The 16,205-nt window shown below is 38.9% G+C and overlaps 1 protein-coding gene across 1 annotated transcript; it reads right to left on the bottom strand.

Annotated features, from left to right (window-relative positions):
- Positions 1-4,746: 4,746 nt before the first annotated feature.
- RB195_000810 (uncharacterized protein) lies at positions 4,747-11,185 on the bottom strand (the record flags this gene model as incomplete). Its single annotated transcript, XM_064197338.1, has 5 exons — positions 4,747-4,965; positions 5,217-5,432; positions 5,490-5,612; positions 5,681-5,827; positions 11,015-11,185. The coding sequence occupies 5 exons, from the start codon at positions 11,183-11,185 to the stop codon at positions 4,747-4,749; spliced, it is 876 nt and encodes a 291-aa protein (XP_064053219.1).
- Positions 11,186-16,205: the final 5,020 nt, after the last annotated feature.

Raw genomic sequence — 16,205 nt, 5'->3', positions numbered from 1 at the left:
CTGGAAGGTGCGGCGCCGCACAGGGCGGGCGCGCTCCAATCGAACTTGTTGTAGAAAATAGCGCGCAGGAACGCTCGAAGCCACATCTTCTATGCCGTTTTTTACGGCAATTAGGAAGAAATGGACGGAATCACCCTTCTCTCCATAATCGAATACTCCACCTGAAATCCGTACCACCTCAGATTCATGGGATGATGCCTTTACAGTAACTGCATGGAAGTTGTTTCGGTCTTGTGTTTACATCCACATTAGTTTGCCACATGCTGCAGTGGGATTTCTTGCGTATTTCTGTAAAACGCGCAGCGATAAATCTCCTCTGAAGACATTTTAGCGCCGTGTTTACACGTATAATCGGCGTTGAATGTGTTAGCAAGACGCGTCTGCCACAACGCGGACTCTTTCTGTGCTTGACGAACATTCTACTGTTCTGCTCCATCAAAACATCGCGGTCAGGCGGTTGAGCACAATCAGCGCCGAGTAAGTGTAAGGAGCAATCCTCATATTCCTGGTTCTTTACTGTTTCACTGGCTTCTTTTTGAAATGTTGCGAAATGCATAGCTGGAACAAAACGACATGAAGAACGGACAGTTGCGTAAGCTGCTGCGCTCGAAGCGGCGCGGTGGAGCGCAGCGTTTGGGATCGTGTGGGGATCCTCGCTGTCGCACCTACCTCTGCAATTCGCCATAGTCCCACGTCGATTCCAAACGCAGGCCACCCACGCCGCTTCGAGCGCAGCCGCCTACGCAACTGTCTATGCTTCATCTCGTTTTGACCCACCCTACAAGTCGCTACAACGGAGCAGAAAATAATTCACATGATTTGATTTTTTAAACAAAAGTAGAAGAGAGTTATGAGAATTGTGGTAACAGAAAAAAATGGCTATGCCAAATCGGTTATATCTTTGCAAGAGAAAACTTATTGCTGCACTTGGGTTCATTACAGTATTAAAAGCCGATCAACCGTGGGATGAAGCTATTGCGTTTAATATAAAGGAAAACGTAAAGTATCACGGGGAATATGTACTGAATTAGACAAAAACGTTGTCCTCAAATTCATTAATCAGATCAGCTCTATGTTCATCCCCTTTCCAATCGGATTGAAAATTCAGGAGGTAGCAGATAGGAGCGCTACAAATCGTAGTTTCTGCCATTCAACTTTTCGTGCAACGTGAATCTCAAATATGTCTTCCTCAGCAACCAAAGCAACTGAAACTCATTGTAGGTTGTATTGTAAAATATATCTAAATCTATAATATTTTATCAATTTCGAGCTTAGTCACCAAATTGGCATCAAAGCTGTACGGTGTACATATATTTGGAAGTGAGGGAGAAGAGCACTAAAATAACAGGAGAACTTGAAATCAAAAAGAAAGAATTTGGGGGGTAAGGGATCTTTTATTTACTAAGTGGTAGAATTCTTCAGTCTGTCATGGCAAAAATCCGTCATTCATCTCGGTTTCCACTACTTTTGAAAAAACGCAAAACATTTCTGAGTAAATGGTTTTTCCGTTCTGCTTTGAAACAACTCGTAACTGCGATGAAAGTAATTATGATCAACTGAAAACAACAATAAAGCTTAAACAATAAACAATAAACAAACAACAACAACAATAAACAATAAACAAGCTAGTGCGTCCAGATCCAGAAAAACTAAAGAGTTCTGTATTTCCGATATGAGAAGAAGGCAGTAAGAAGCCCGACATCGACTTTTACATCAATTGTCTACCAGAAACACTGCTGAATTTTCAGTTGTCAGAAAAGCACTGGGCACTCTTCGAAAACAGAAACCAAGCAGAAACTTCTGGCGCAATTACGCCAAGCATTTTCTAGAAGTGCTAGCCTTCGAAGAACTCTGAACGCAAACAATTCTTCACAGGAGCATTGACACAAGTAACGAAAGAAGACGTTTCAGTACCAATATCTTTTGCTAACGTGAAAAAAATGGTTGCAGGATTCTAAAAGCAATTGTTCTCCTCAATAGGATGACTTGCATCAATATCATCGTGTCAACTCGTTAGCAAACCTAGCAGATAGGGCCAGCCGTGCGGAAAAAATAATGCTAAGAAAAGCGCCAGCTCCAGACTCGATCACTCCCGAATTGGTCATTTTATACGATGTGTTAGAAGGCTCCTTGACCGAAATTTTCAACTATTGTTTTGGGAGAGAAAAGCTCGCTGCTATGCTTCCCGATTCTTCGATAGTATTGTTGTTCAAGAGAAGGGAACAACTCGATATCAACAACTACCGCCAAAGTGCACTGTTTTGCATCATATATAAAGCATTTAGCTCCGTAATTTTACAAAGAATTCTGACTTCCCTAAAAATTCACCAACTGGTTGAACAAGCTGTAGACGCGAGGTTTCCATCCTAGATCACGTTCACGCCACCAACCGATTCACAGAAAAAAGCTTTGAGTATAATGTTCCTGTTTTTTCATAGCTTTCGTCAACTACTTGATTCTCGGGAAAAATGACACGATCTGAACATCACTGCATTGACAAGGAGTCCATATGAAGATAATTTGTCTTCTGCCAAACATCTACACGTCTGCTGCTGTACCATTTGAAGTATGTAGCCATCAAGATCCAATCAACGCTAGAAGAAGTAAGTGTTATCCATAAATCACAGGAACCCCTTTTAATGCATCAAGAAATTAGCGAGAAAAGCAAAGTTGTAGAACTGAGAATGAGTTCCTCTAAGGCAATGTCCTGATCGATTCTGAAAAAGTTCTGATCTCGACTGATGGATTTTCCGCCAATGTCAATAATATAAAATAATTCACCAACATAGATTTCCAATGAAGTTCAAACGTCAACCTTACGTAAAGTGCGTAGAAACGAATACAATACAAAGTGAGTAAAGTTTCCTTTTTGAGGGCTGTGAGACATCTGAAAACAAGGATCCCAAAGCACTACAGATAGCTCAGTGGCGAATAATGAGAAACTCTTCCCACACATCTTAAGAATATGCTGCTGGAAAATACTGCAAAACAACCAGACATCCTGCAAGTGGAAGAAAATGGACGTGGGCCAGAAAGATATGCGCTGGAAAAAAGAACCCATGGTAGAGGATGACTACCTGATGACCTTTTGGTTTTAGAAGCGATAAGTTTGAGGAATAAAGCTAAAATGGAGAGACTCGTTGGTATCAAAGTTTGTTTAAAAAAAAGGATGTGGATCGCCACTACAGGTGTAAGCAGATGGAGAAAAGGCATGCAACGACTCATTGCAACGTTGTGATCCCATTCTATGAAGAAATCAATAAATGTTAGTGAGGTAAGCAAAAGTACAAACTGTGCTGTTCGAGTAATTCTGTAGGTTATATTGAACTTTTTGTGAGAAAATAATGTGGAGAGAGTTGCGTACCACCTCAGCCATCATTTTCAACCAAGTAAGGAGACGCATTGTGATAATTTTAGAGGTTCGAAAAGATAGTTTTTTCGTTGTCTTCTCTTTTTATTTGGATTAGCAACGATCAATTCTGGCCAGTAGGGCTAGTGCATGAGTATTTGTTCTTTACATTTGTCGTTTAATTAGTTGCATGGGTAATTTGTTGTTACATTTGTGATTTTTTTGCTATGTATTTTTTGTAATTTGTAATGGTTATTAAACTTGTTGTTGTTTGAAATGTTGAGGATTCCGGATGCATCTTAAATTTTGTTAGTACCGTGCATATCTCACACAACGATAACCCTACGAACTCCAGTGAATAAGATATTGGATGATAAAGAAAATACAAAAGGATATGGTGACACGAGTTTTCCAGCCAACAGATGTTATGATCCTGGCAGCAAAATCGAAAATCTCTAAAGAACAAAATAAATTTGAGTCGGAACTGATTCTTTTTATTTTTTAAATCTTCACCAATATTTTCATGAATACGGTATAATATATGTGTAATAGATATGGTCGGGTCAAAAGGACATGAAACACGGTGCAATTGCGTAGGTGGTTGCCATCGAAGCGGGGCGGTGGAGATAGCGGTTGGGATTGAGGTGAGACCATCGCGAACCGCAACAATGAAAGGGTAGCAGGGGTTCTCACTCGATCCTAACCGCTGCGCTCCACCGCACCGCTTCAAGCGCAACCGCTTACGCAACTACACCGTGCTTCATGTCGTTTTGACTCTACTATAAGTGGGTTTCACTACATTTAATCAAGTGACCGTCTAAACAGTTAACAGTTTGAAGTGTTTCCTTCAATCTGGTTATTAGCTCAGTTTCATTCATCCAAATTTTCTCCCAGCATATTTTCCATGGTCCACACACCTGATCCTCTCCATATTCTATCACTCAAAGAATATTACTGCTTACTGCGGACTTATATGAAGGAAAACCATTTGGTAATCAGAAGGAAGGGGAAGAGGGAAGCTAACAACATTTAGCCACATTTATTTTGACACCGAATGTTCTCAGCTTTTCTATGTGGCACAATACCAGCAGCAGAAATAAATCGCAGAGTGTTACCAACAAATAGCTGCAAAATATTTATTCGCGACAGAATCTTTGGTCTCAAGTATTTGGTCCGAAACACGGAACGGAAGAATCATCACAACAATATGTAGCTAAGCAACTTTAGCATATGAGCAAACAAATTGCGAAAATAGAACAGAAATGGCAGATGCGGAAGGATTTTTTTTCTGGAAAAATGTACAAATATTTCTTAATAGTCGATGAACAAGTAAAAAAAAACTTAAAGACATCAAACTGATTATAGCACTCGAGCCAATGGGTCAGATAACGGCTAATTCAGACGATCACTTGTCCTCCCATCAATTCTGCCCTCTCCGTTTCACTTGCTGTTCCAGGATTCCGAGATCTCGATCTATCATCCTCGATTTTACTAGAACTGTAACGAGAAAGAGCAGCTGAGAGTTGGCTCAGCGGATACCATATTATTGTTGGGGAAAAAAAGGGTAGTAATTGTTGGAGGTCGACATCCTCCGGCGCTACCGATATGAGAAGATCCTGAAAGAATGTAGGAGTTTTGATGGAGCGAAAATGCGCGTTTGCAATTCGAATAAGAATAAGAATAAGAAAAAGAGCAAGAAAAAAAGAATAAGAATATTAAGAAGGACTGGCCTGTTTTGTAACTGGAACATAATATAAAATATTGATTGGATAATGTATGAGTAGTAGGCACACCTGGAAGTTTTCCACTTTTCTTATTTCTTAGTTCTAAAATGTGGAAGTAGTAAAAGCGGAGGAGCGATACTAACCAGATTTCTTGAAATGGCTAATCGAGAATTGAGTTTCATCGTACTCCGAATTAGCACGTGGACAACGACACTTAATAATAGTGGGGCAATAAACTCGAACCCGAATTTCATTCCCTCTTCAGTAGGAGGCAAAATCTGATATTTTGAACACCGATAGGTATGGATCAGCATTATGTACTGTTCGCTATCGATCTCATCCTTTCGAACCAGCTCTAACTGAAGCAATGAGAAATTGAGAGAAGCGCAATTTCTTTTTGTTCTCGGAAATATTACCTTAGCAGTCATCCCTTCGGGAAGGATGTAGGTGAGGGCGAGCAATAACATTCCGAGAAGTGCCACTAAGGATAGTCCCCCTTCAAATCTTGAAAGGCGATTTGGCGGCGAAAGAAACAGAGCCTGTAGAAGACATTATGGTGGGCATCTAAGCTGTTTCCGCAGCTGCACGTTATGGAATTGGAACTCACAACAAAGGCATGAAGTACGGCGATGCACCACGGTGTTAGCACTCGTCCAGCCGTAGCGAGAATATAGTAAGCATGACAGGATAACCGACCGAACATCCATACTCTTACTAGTTTCTCCAACACCACTGATGGCAACCCTAACGGGATCTAAAAATACCGGTGTTGTAATGTACTGTACTAGAACAACAGTAAATAACAATGTTTCTATTCCACCATTGCATAATTGATGAGACACGTAAACAAAAATGTTCACTACATGCAACAAAATAAACCATAAAAAAAAATTCGTCGTTTTTTCAAAGGAAATGTATCAATAAGTTGACAATGTTGTCTCCATGAATGGATAGAAGGGGAGGTGTAGGTCACGAGTATGAGCTTATACTCACGTAGACACACGGATTCAACCAAGAGTGCTTCGCACTCCTTTTCTTTTTGGATTATTTGGTGGGATTGAGCGTGATCACCGCCACACTTTTTAGTTACACCTCTACCCTCTCTACTGGAAGAAAGATCCCACCATCATCAATTTCGTGATACGCTGCCTCTAAAGACGACGGAAGACAGTTCTTTTTTTTACACTTCACCAACACTAGAAGCTTTTTTTTTGAACGCAGCACACCACGAATCTGACGTAGCGAGGGAATTCGCAGGAAAAGTTAGGCACTAGCTTTTAGATTAGATTAGATTTTTAGAAATTTTTCCTTTTAGATTTTTAGAGGGTCCCGCTCATCTCTCCCTAATCGTTGTAATAAGCAGCCTGTAAGATGCCATTTTTTCGCTACGATTTCAGTTGCAACGGGCCGCCCTTATGCAGTCCCCGTATCCACGAGCGGACGTTCAAAGCTCAGTTATTTCTTTCTACCAGCCTATCCAAGTGAAAGCAATGAATAGGCGAGCTGAGAGGACCAAAATGTGCACGTAAAGGAGCGTTCTAACGTACCTCGTAGGAACTAAAGCTGTTCCCACGGCTTTTTTCGCATCGATTAGGGAGGAATGGGCGGAACCACGCCAGACCGCGCAGTCTACTACTCCATCTCTAGTTTTTCCTGCGGTTTCCCTCACCACGTCAGATTCGTGGTATATGTACTGTCTCTAAGGACATTGCAGGGCGGTTGTGGCATAAGTACGATCCGGTTGAATGGCTTTGGTTTCCGGTTCAACACCGCGTACAATAGCCATTTTGCTCCATGTCATTACGTATGAACAAAAATCGACTTTCGATCATGAGATTTATCTGTTTGTGCTATTTTGAACTCTGAGAAACTCTTGCAAAAGCATTCATCTTTCAAATAAGCAGCGGGTAGAAACACAGGTCCAAGTTCAGAGATAATCGCGGCCTGACTATGCATGAAATGTATTGCAGAAAACATGCGGGAAAATTGAAGTAGTAATAAAATATTCGTAAAGAACCCAGAAAAAAAAAGAACAGAAGTATCACGAACATTCTGGTACTCGTATGCATATATAAAAGTTCTGAGATTTTCGGAGTTTGACGAAAGAAGGATTTTTCATTTTATTTCATTTACTTTTATTTCAAGTTAATTAAAAATTAAAAAGGCGGGTGTGGTGTAGCGGTTAGAGGTTCCGCTTCCTGCACGATCGATCGGAGGTTCGAATCCGTCCTAGTGCTCACCAAGCCTTTCATCCCTCCGGGGTCGATAAATTGGTACCAGACTTGTCTGGGAGGATAAAAACACTGACTTGACACATCGGCTAGCCCCCGCAAGTCATTGTATAGGCCAATTAAACGTTCGTGAACCTCAAACGATTCTGAATTGAAGTGAACGTGGGGGCGCATCCCGAGCGGATTGATTAACGCCAGAAATTTTAAACTTCAAACTTTTCTAAACTTTAATTAAAAAGCTAATTACTTTCACAGCCAAAAAAAGATTTGGTACGGATTTTTATCAGTGAATTCCTGTTTCCGACAACTTTCCAGTTTGTAGAGTTTCTCTTTTGAAAAATGTTGTGATGTTCTTGGGATCAAATACACAAATATACTTTGCTTTTTCTTCCTTTATTCAAATGTTTGCTTAGTTGACAGCACCCTGCAATGAACGTTTCGGTCGTAAACCTTGGCTTTCCTTACAACCATCTCTTCTCCTTTAGATATGACGTCATATATAGCGAACTATGAAAACCTCTGGTGGATTTGAAGGGGTTGAAGTGGAGAGAAGTCTTCGTAAAAGACCGATTTCCGGAGCAGAATATTTCCATATGTGAAGTAAACGAGCGAAGAATATCAAATTAGACTGAATTTGTGAAATTCAAAATTTCTATTCCGAACTCCGGCCCATTTATAGCTCTTGCAGCCATAGTTACCTCGATAAGGCCCGGTGGACATGTCTACCACAGTTAAACGATCCCTACACTGTTCTCTTGTACATTGACGCCGTTATGCTCGAAAAGAAAATTACCGACATCTTCAAGTCGACGGAAAAGAATAAAGGATAAAATGTACGGCTCTGAACAATTGCCATGGAGATGCGCCTACGCGTTCGACTTCAATTTGAGAATTCGTTTCAGTTTCATGAACGCGCGTGCAGCTCTACAATTGCGTGGGCGAGGCGTTGTGTCAAGTTAGCATAATTATCCTCCCAGACAGTTCTAGTACCAATTTAACGACCCAAAAAGGTGAAAGGGTGGCAGGTTGGCACTAGGGCGGTTTCGAACCATGGATCGATCGTGTTGGCACAGCCGAATCTTTCACCAACTGCAGTACACCCGCCTCGCAGAATGGTTGTTTACAAGAATCACAATGAAGTACTTTAAAAAACTTGAGAAAAATAGAAAGAATGAGGTTAGAAGCTTTTTTCGTTTTCTGGTTAATAACTGCCGTGGGTACTGTAAGTGATTGCGTACGAGTCGGCAAAGTTTTCAACCATTTGCTCCTAGTGTATCACTGCAACACAATAGCGGCTTAAAGGCGGATTAAAATCAAGAAATTTCCTTGGTTGCACAAAATTAGTTCGTTAGAATGGAGACCACGTTGTGAAAAAGGCTCAAACTTGCAAATTTATCATGTTTGCTAGTACTGTATAAGAAAATATGAGTCGAAACACCACATACCAGAAAATTCACCAGTAGAAGGATCGTAATGAAACATTGCGAAGGAGTTCTTCTATTCAAACGTCCTGTGTAAATCTGAAAAATCGAAAATAAACGAATGCTGGTAAATATTTTGTATGAAATATTGTTTAACTAAGGAAACAGGGATTAAATCCCATGAAGACGTCCACTTTCTTGTCCGCTATTATAGCTGATAGATGGAGCAATGTGAAAAAATTAGTCGAGGAAGACGCACGAAAGAAGGAGGTATTCAGAATAGCAGTTAGGCCTTAAATATCGGTTAACCTGTACATTTCAATTCTACATGATTAAGGGTCAGCCATAATAGCTTTAAACTCCGTTACGGTCGGTTTTCACATTAACGTTTTTTTTTATATATTTGAAAACATGAATGTAATTCACACGTGGCATGTAGATTTTAATAAAATATGCCTTAGGGCTTTTCTTTCATCAGTGGTTTCGATGTGAGGAACTGTTTTGTCAGGTAATATGATCAGTCTGGTATTCCTGACCCTTGGCATTCCCGGATTTCTAGGAAATCGTTCACGTTTTTGCTGCGATACTTTTGAAGGCATCACCCTACGAACCTGGGATAGTGCGGATTTCAGGTGGAGAGTTCCTATACGGGGTTGTATATTATGTAGAGGAGGGTGATTCCATTTCTTCCTAATTGCCGTAAAAAAAAACGGCCCAGAAGATGCGGCACGTGCTCAATGCTGGCGCGCTCCAATCGAACTCGTTGTAGAAAATAGCGCACCGGAGCGCTCGAAGTCGTATCTTCCGGGCCGTTTTTTACGCCAATTAGCAAGAAACGGACGGAATCACCTTTCTCTCTATAATCTACGATACGATCTATGTGCGAATACTCCACCTGAAATCCGTACCACCTCAGATTCGTGGGGTGATGCCTTTAACCTACTTTCTGAATTCTATCTACTACTGGAGAAAAACTATAATCGAAGATTTGAGGGCTGCTTTTGTCTGGATCCCCACCATTAGACATCGCCCCACATAAGTTCAGTTGCATATCCGTAATACGCATCAATTTCCCTGTGGATTTGCTCTGTAGAGAGAACGCTCCTTTCAAAGTCATAGTGCTTCAGATTACTGTGATAATTAGTTTGAAGTTTACTTATCATTTTCCTCTTGCGTTCGGCGATTTCCAAAAAGTGTAGAAATGTGTATCGGTATTGTATTTTACTGTGTTGGTTTGTATTATTGCTACCTGTAGATTTCTTTTGCCGGCACAAAATGTAAGTTTTGATTTTGGACTTTCAGAAAATTCACGCTGACAAAGCAATGTTGAAGTAAACGAAGTTTCACATCATCGTACATCTGGTGAGTGCTACGAAACGTATCCTAGGATTCATTAACTGCAGAGAGAGGTTCTTGAAACAAGCGTTCCCAGATTTTAGATTCTTTTAAGATCCAATTTGAACGGATGAGGTGAGCTGCTCACGCGGTCAAAACTGAATCGCCCATATTTAAAACCGAAACGTAATCTGCCAGTTCTTCAGCTTCTGAAGTGTATTTTTTCACCTATTCTTAATTAAATTTTAATTTCACTTAGTTTGAATGAGTTTCTGCATAAGTTTACGATTATATCAAAATTGCTATATCAAAACGCAGAGAAAGGGTGAGAGAGTAATGGGGGAAGGAATAGATTTCAATGAGAATTATCAAGTTCAAACACCCGTTAAAAAGTGGTTTCGGTGCAAAGGAAAGACATTTGTGTTTGCGGCAAGCTAACGTTTCCCTGAAACTTGTAATTCACTCACTGTTTTTTCCGATGATACAGGAACAATTTGCAGCAATCAGTCGCCATAACAACATGCAAAAATCTTGTTTAAATTAAATGACTGAATGTCTTCAATGGATAAAGCGTTGATTTACTGCGAACCAACTCCTTTCCTTCGTTTTTTTTTTCGTAGCAGAGGCTCTCAACTTGTTTTTCATAGGACGCAGCAATAATTAGTGAAAACTATATCCGTCAACAGCATTTGACATTATGACTGTACAAATGAGTGAAATTGATAGTTATATCGAGCAAGGATGAGAAAAGCAGTTTGAAATCATGGAAGTATAACGCTGTTTTGATATACGATGGCACCAACGGAATGTTCATTCGTTTCGTTCATAATTTCTATTGAATGGAAACTGTTTGAGCTGGTAGATACCAAAGCTCAGAGAACGCAAGGCGTGGGAAATTCACTTAGTTTCAATGAGTTTCTGCGTAAATTTAGGATTATTCGCGCATTGCCATACCTGGAGTACGATTTGACTCGCGTTACCACAAATCCCGATAGTCAGACATCCAACGAGTACAACTGAAATCACAAGCACAAGCGTTGAAGGTTCTTCAGTTGGCGGAAGGAAGGGAAGCACGGGCGGACCGTCGCTCTCCATCACTGTCTCGTTTAGATCTTCTTCATGCATCCTACAAAATAGACGTAAGTTTGTAACAAGAAGTCGTCTGGAATGTGGATCCGTACTCTGTGTTTCGCTTATTTATTCAGTGTAGGAACCAACGACGACCCGACAAACCTCGCAAAGAAAACAGCACTTATACAGGGCAGTGAACATGAAGTGTATCAGGACAAAAAACGAACGGATTCGGACGGAAGAATGACTGATTCCAGGATCTATCTCAGATCTAGTTGTTTGTCGTATATATTCTCACAGATTTGCAGGTTTGTGTGTGAGAAACGAACAAGAGAAAGAGAGGAAATGACCAGATAAGGATAAAAATATGAAAATCTGTCGGCGGTCATCGGAGCATTGACGAATTGTTTTTGAGGAGGAATCCTCAAAAACATAGGCGATAATAGAATAGAGAATAGCAGCAGCCATTTTGAAATTCACGGCGATATTATTTTTATGTGGGGGTTCTGTGAAGTTCTGCAGGTTAGAGAGGTGAATGCTTTTACGAAGATTGAATGAATAGGTTAGAAAGGGCCTCTTGGTAAGGAGAATAAATAACAGCAATATGCTGCTGCTTCTAAGGTTATAGCGTTCTTAAGCATCTAATATATCATAGAGTAAACATATTGCAGACACGCTATCTAGTCTTGGATTTTTGCCAAAATCGCAGATCTTTTTTTGATTAAGAACGACGAGCGAAACTTCTCAACAAACGTTTATGCAGCAATTTTTTCTTGGATGTACCTTAAAGACACGTATTATTTGCTATCAACGCTTATTTAAGTATGTAGAGATTGTGCAGAAAAGACCTTAGTGTGATGGAACCTCTTGGTCCAGCGTTTCTATAAAAAACTAGAAAGTTTTTCTAGCAGAAATAAAATTGTTCGAAAGGTTTGCGACAATTGTGACCATCCCTTTTAGTAGGTCTCTTCTTACAAAAGTTTATAAGGAGCTTGAGGAAACTTTCCTCCAATAAAGCTACCGTAATCAATTCACGGATGAGATGTTCATGGAGATCATGAGTTGTTTGGAATATCTGCTGATGTTGATTTTTTCATGATGAATGTTGATTCAAAATGTCTGCTCTTTTCAAAAAATAACCCAGTTGAAGGAAGATATAAAAAAGTGGCGAAAAAGAAAACACTAGGTTGCAGACGTTGTGCAAATTCATCACATCCCACCTTCTGGATTGTATTTACATAGCCATGACATATCTGGAAGAAATAAGACATCTATGGATGAATACTTTAAATATGCTACCTGCTATGTTGTGGGCTGCTAAAAAAATGTATTTTTCATTCTTAGAGGTTCTGATGTGGCTTAAGCAGTATAAATTGATAGTAATAATAATTCTACACATTATGTAGTAATTAAGTGGTTGTGTTATACATACTAGTAATAGAGAAGAGGAATACGTCAAATATTGCGTTGTTTCGAACGCAATCTGAAATTTTGAGGAATTGTAATTTGAATGAAAAACAGTTGAATAGACTGCATTAGAGATGACTGGTTATCCTCAATGAAAAAGGAAACAAATTACTGATTCCATCGATTCTCGTGACATATAGGCATGAATAACAAACACGGATTCCTCTTTCACTCTCACTACTTTCAGTTACATTCTTTAGCTGTACAAATTTTTTAAAGATTACTTCCCTACATCGTTGTAGAAAAGAAAAATCTGAGCGCTATTCATTGAAAAGAGAGTTGAAAAGCTACAAATTTCCAACAATTTTAAGCATGCCATCACAGACGTTCTTTTTCAAAAGGATTAATTTGATTAGTTTGATTAATTTGGTTTTTTTTTTAGTTTGATTAACTCTCATATATGTATAAATGAATACGTAGAGCCTGAGCCAAGCAAAAATTAAGGGTGCTCGATGACACTTGACAGCACCGAGCACGAACCCTTATAACAACCGTTTCGAATAACAGCACTATGCATGTGAAAATATGTGTTGTTATTGTCAGTTTACTGTTGATGTACTGTGAACACCGCGTCTTTGATCATTTTCCTTTTCGATTATGCTTATTTGTTTTCTGAATGAAATTACTGATGATGCATGTCGCAGTTCACTTATGAAATTTTCTATCATTCATTCAAGCATTCTAATTCCAATATTGGTCAGTTTGGTCTCTTATTTTCGCCTTTTATTTTTTTATCCTATAAAGTTAAATATTTGTAGTAAGAACAAAACATTAATCGCAAATGTTATGAGCTGCGGCACGCTTTACAAGTAGTGAAATTGGAGAATGGTGGGGAATTTACTCTAGTAATAATCTGCTTAGCTTTCATCTGTAGAGACGGACAACTATAATGAGTCCATTTGTGAGGAATTACTGATTTAATTTTCTAATTTCCGTCATTAGCAAATGTCGCATCCGTTGATATTAACAAACATTTTAATTCAAGCTCTAACTTCTGTGTAGTTTATCCTTTGAAAAACACTTCGAAATTTTTCAATCCGATGGTGAGAAAGGAAGGAAAAATTATTTATGAAAGGCAGAAAATTAAACGTAAAGCTGAATTTTTCCAAGGAAGATTTGCTGAAACAGATCTCCACAGGACAAAAGTTTCCAATTTTTCAAATGCTATATTTCATACATAAAATGAATAACTATTTTAATGTGTAAGAGCACCAATAGGGAATTTTGGCATTGAAGGAAGTTTAGAATTAACCTCCTCAATGCTGTGAACGTGGAGTCAAACCGTTTCAAGATGTCCACGATCAAATTGACTGACTACATACTTCCATCTTTTTGAATTATTATTAAGAATAATCACATCTTTTATTCCAGAAAAACCACCAAAGTAGTCGCAATAATGAGAAATGAGCGAAAAGATTTGTTGTTCCCGTCCGGAACTCTCCCAACCCGTCATCCAGATGTGACTATGGCAATGATTACTATATACTAATAGGCGTACGATGTATAGTAGAAAATATAAGATAGAAGTAAAATAATTTGGGAATTCTTTTTCATGGATTTCAATGAAAATTTTGGCTTTTCTGGTTAACTGTGAGGGGAAAAAGGGGGAAACCAAAAAGGACATTGCAGTGTAATTTCGAAAAGTGCGGTGTTTTACCTCGTTTTCCCGTTAATGATTACCGACGAGTAATATTCATAAAGACCGTTGAATGCAGCAGGGGAGAGAGCAGAAAGCAATGGAAATTGCTAGAAATAATTGAATGCAAGCTAAAAAAAATAGTACAGTGGAATGCACGCTTTGCGCCATTAATGTGAACGCTACCGTAATCATAGCTTTCTATTGATAAATATCAGAGGTTGTGATTAGGATATTAGATAGAGCCAACACAGTAGTTTGTAGCGTTAAAAACTATATAAAGGGTGTGATTAGTCGGCAATGGGAGGTGTGATAACGGGAATTCACGGAGAAAAACAGAGACTATTTGCTGGAGCGGAAAAGCTAATGAATGACAATTAGGCTGTGCGGCTGAGTGCAATTAGCTGACATGAAGACATGATGCCGGAACGAAACCTTCCAAAAAAAAAAAAAGAAGGGAAAAGCGAAGTCAGAACTCTAAATGGAACATGAAATGAATGTTGCGAGGACGTGAGAGTGTAGACAGGAGGTTGTTCGCCGCTTGAAATTTTAAATAAAAAAATCAAATGAAGAAAGAAGAAATAAGAAGAAAAGAAAGAGGAAAAATAAGAAATCACTTAAGCCGAGGAAGCTGACGCATTTATTGCATCTGACGATGTTTGTAGAAGTGACGATGTAATGTGTGGGATTTGAGATTAGCAATAGTTGTGAATGAGCATAATTAGGAAAATCTCAATTTCCTGATTGAATTACGGCATTTTCTTTTCGGCGATCATTTTTTTCTAATCACTTACGGGACTCTTGAATTTTGCAAAAATTCTTGGAAATAACTCAAATATTGTGGTAGAAGTAATATGTACTCGATTATTTACTACTTATTATTACTTACTCTACAGTGATCCAGTACTGTGCAACTCAATCATTCTGTGAGAATCGCTAATAGTGCTGTTTTAAAGGAAATATAGAGTTCACACGACAAGTCACTTTAAACAACAAATTGATCGAGCGCTTTTATACTGAAAATGTTTACTGTAGGTCTACCGGTTTCTCTGATGGTATAAGTAATCTACAGATCTTCGAAATCTCCCAGTTCTGTGCAATTTTCCAATTTCCAGAGAGAACAAACGTAACAGATTGGTTCGATCTTGGAGCTAAGATTGATCATTTTATTATTTTTTCTTTAAAAAGTCTCCAACAAAAATGCTTGTTTATTACAGTATTACAGTCCTACAGTATTGATTTTTGTTTTCGACTAAACTTTGAGAGAACGAGAAGAAACTCGAAAAAAAAATAAAACTGAATACTATTAGGAAAAATCCTCTTCTATACAAATTTTAAGCCGAAGCTGTTTTTATAACCCCAAAACTGACGTATTGGAGTTTGTTTGAAGTCAAACACATTGTGACGCGAAACCGAAAAGCCGAAATTTCTTTTTTATCGCTATGGCACAGTTCCGCTCTCATATTTTGATGGAGCACCAGGGAAGTCCCCTGTGTGAGATGATGGTTGAGAAATGAGAGATTTTGCCGAAGAGGCTTACTAGGTAGAGGTTGTTTCTGCCATTCCACAGCAGAATCGCAGATGAGGAACTCCAATGAAGAGAAAAGGAAAAACAGGGGAAGTTGAAATTGTCTTCGAAACAATAAGAACATTCATCTTAGTTAATATATTCGAAAGAAAGATGGCGTTTTTTCGTTTTGTGAAAAGTGCATTCGTTCTCCTTTCCAACCATGGTGTAATTAGGCTGCTATTTTTCTGGATCCTTAATATTCTTCTGAGAAGTTATGGAGATGTTGTCCGTGGGGCTATGCTATGAAAATGTAGAATGAATAATGCTATAAATGTATAGAATTTAAGAATTGTAGAAAGAGAAACTGCGGAAAAAGAGTTTTTTTCTAGTTTTTGTGGATTTCCCGTGAAAAAAAACCTCTCAATCCTGCATTCTCAATTTTTGTGTGAATTATGCTTGTG

This window comes from Necator americanus, chromosome IV (genome assembly GCF_031761385.1).
Source record: "Necator americanus strain Aroian chromosome IV, whole genome shotgun sequence".
In the NCBI taxonomy this organism is placed as follows: domain Eukaryota; kingdom Metazoa; phylum Nematoda; class Chromadorea; order Rhabditida; family Ancylostomatidae; genus Necator; species Necator americanus.
The sequence above is the reverse complement of the archived record's forward strand: the minus strand, read 5'-3'. Positions and strand labels throughout refer to the sequence as shown.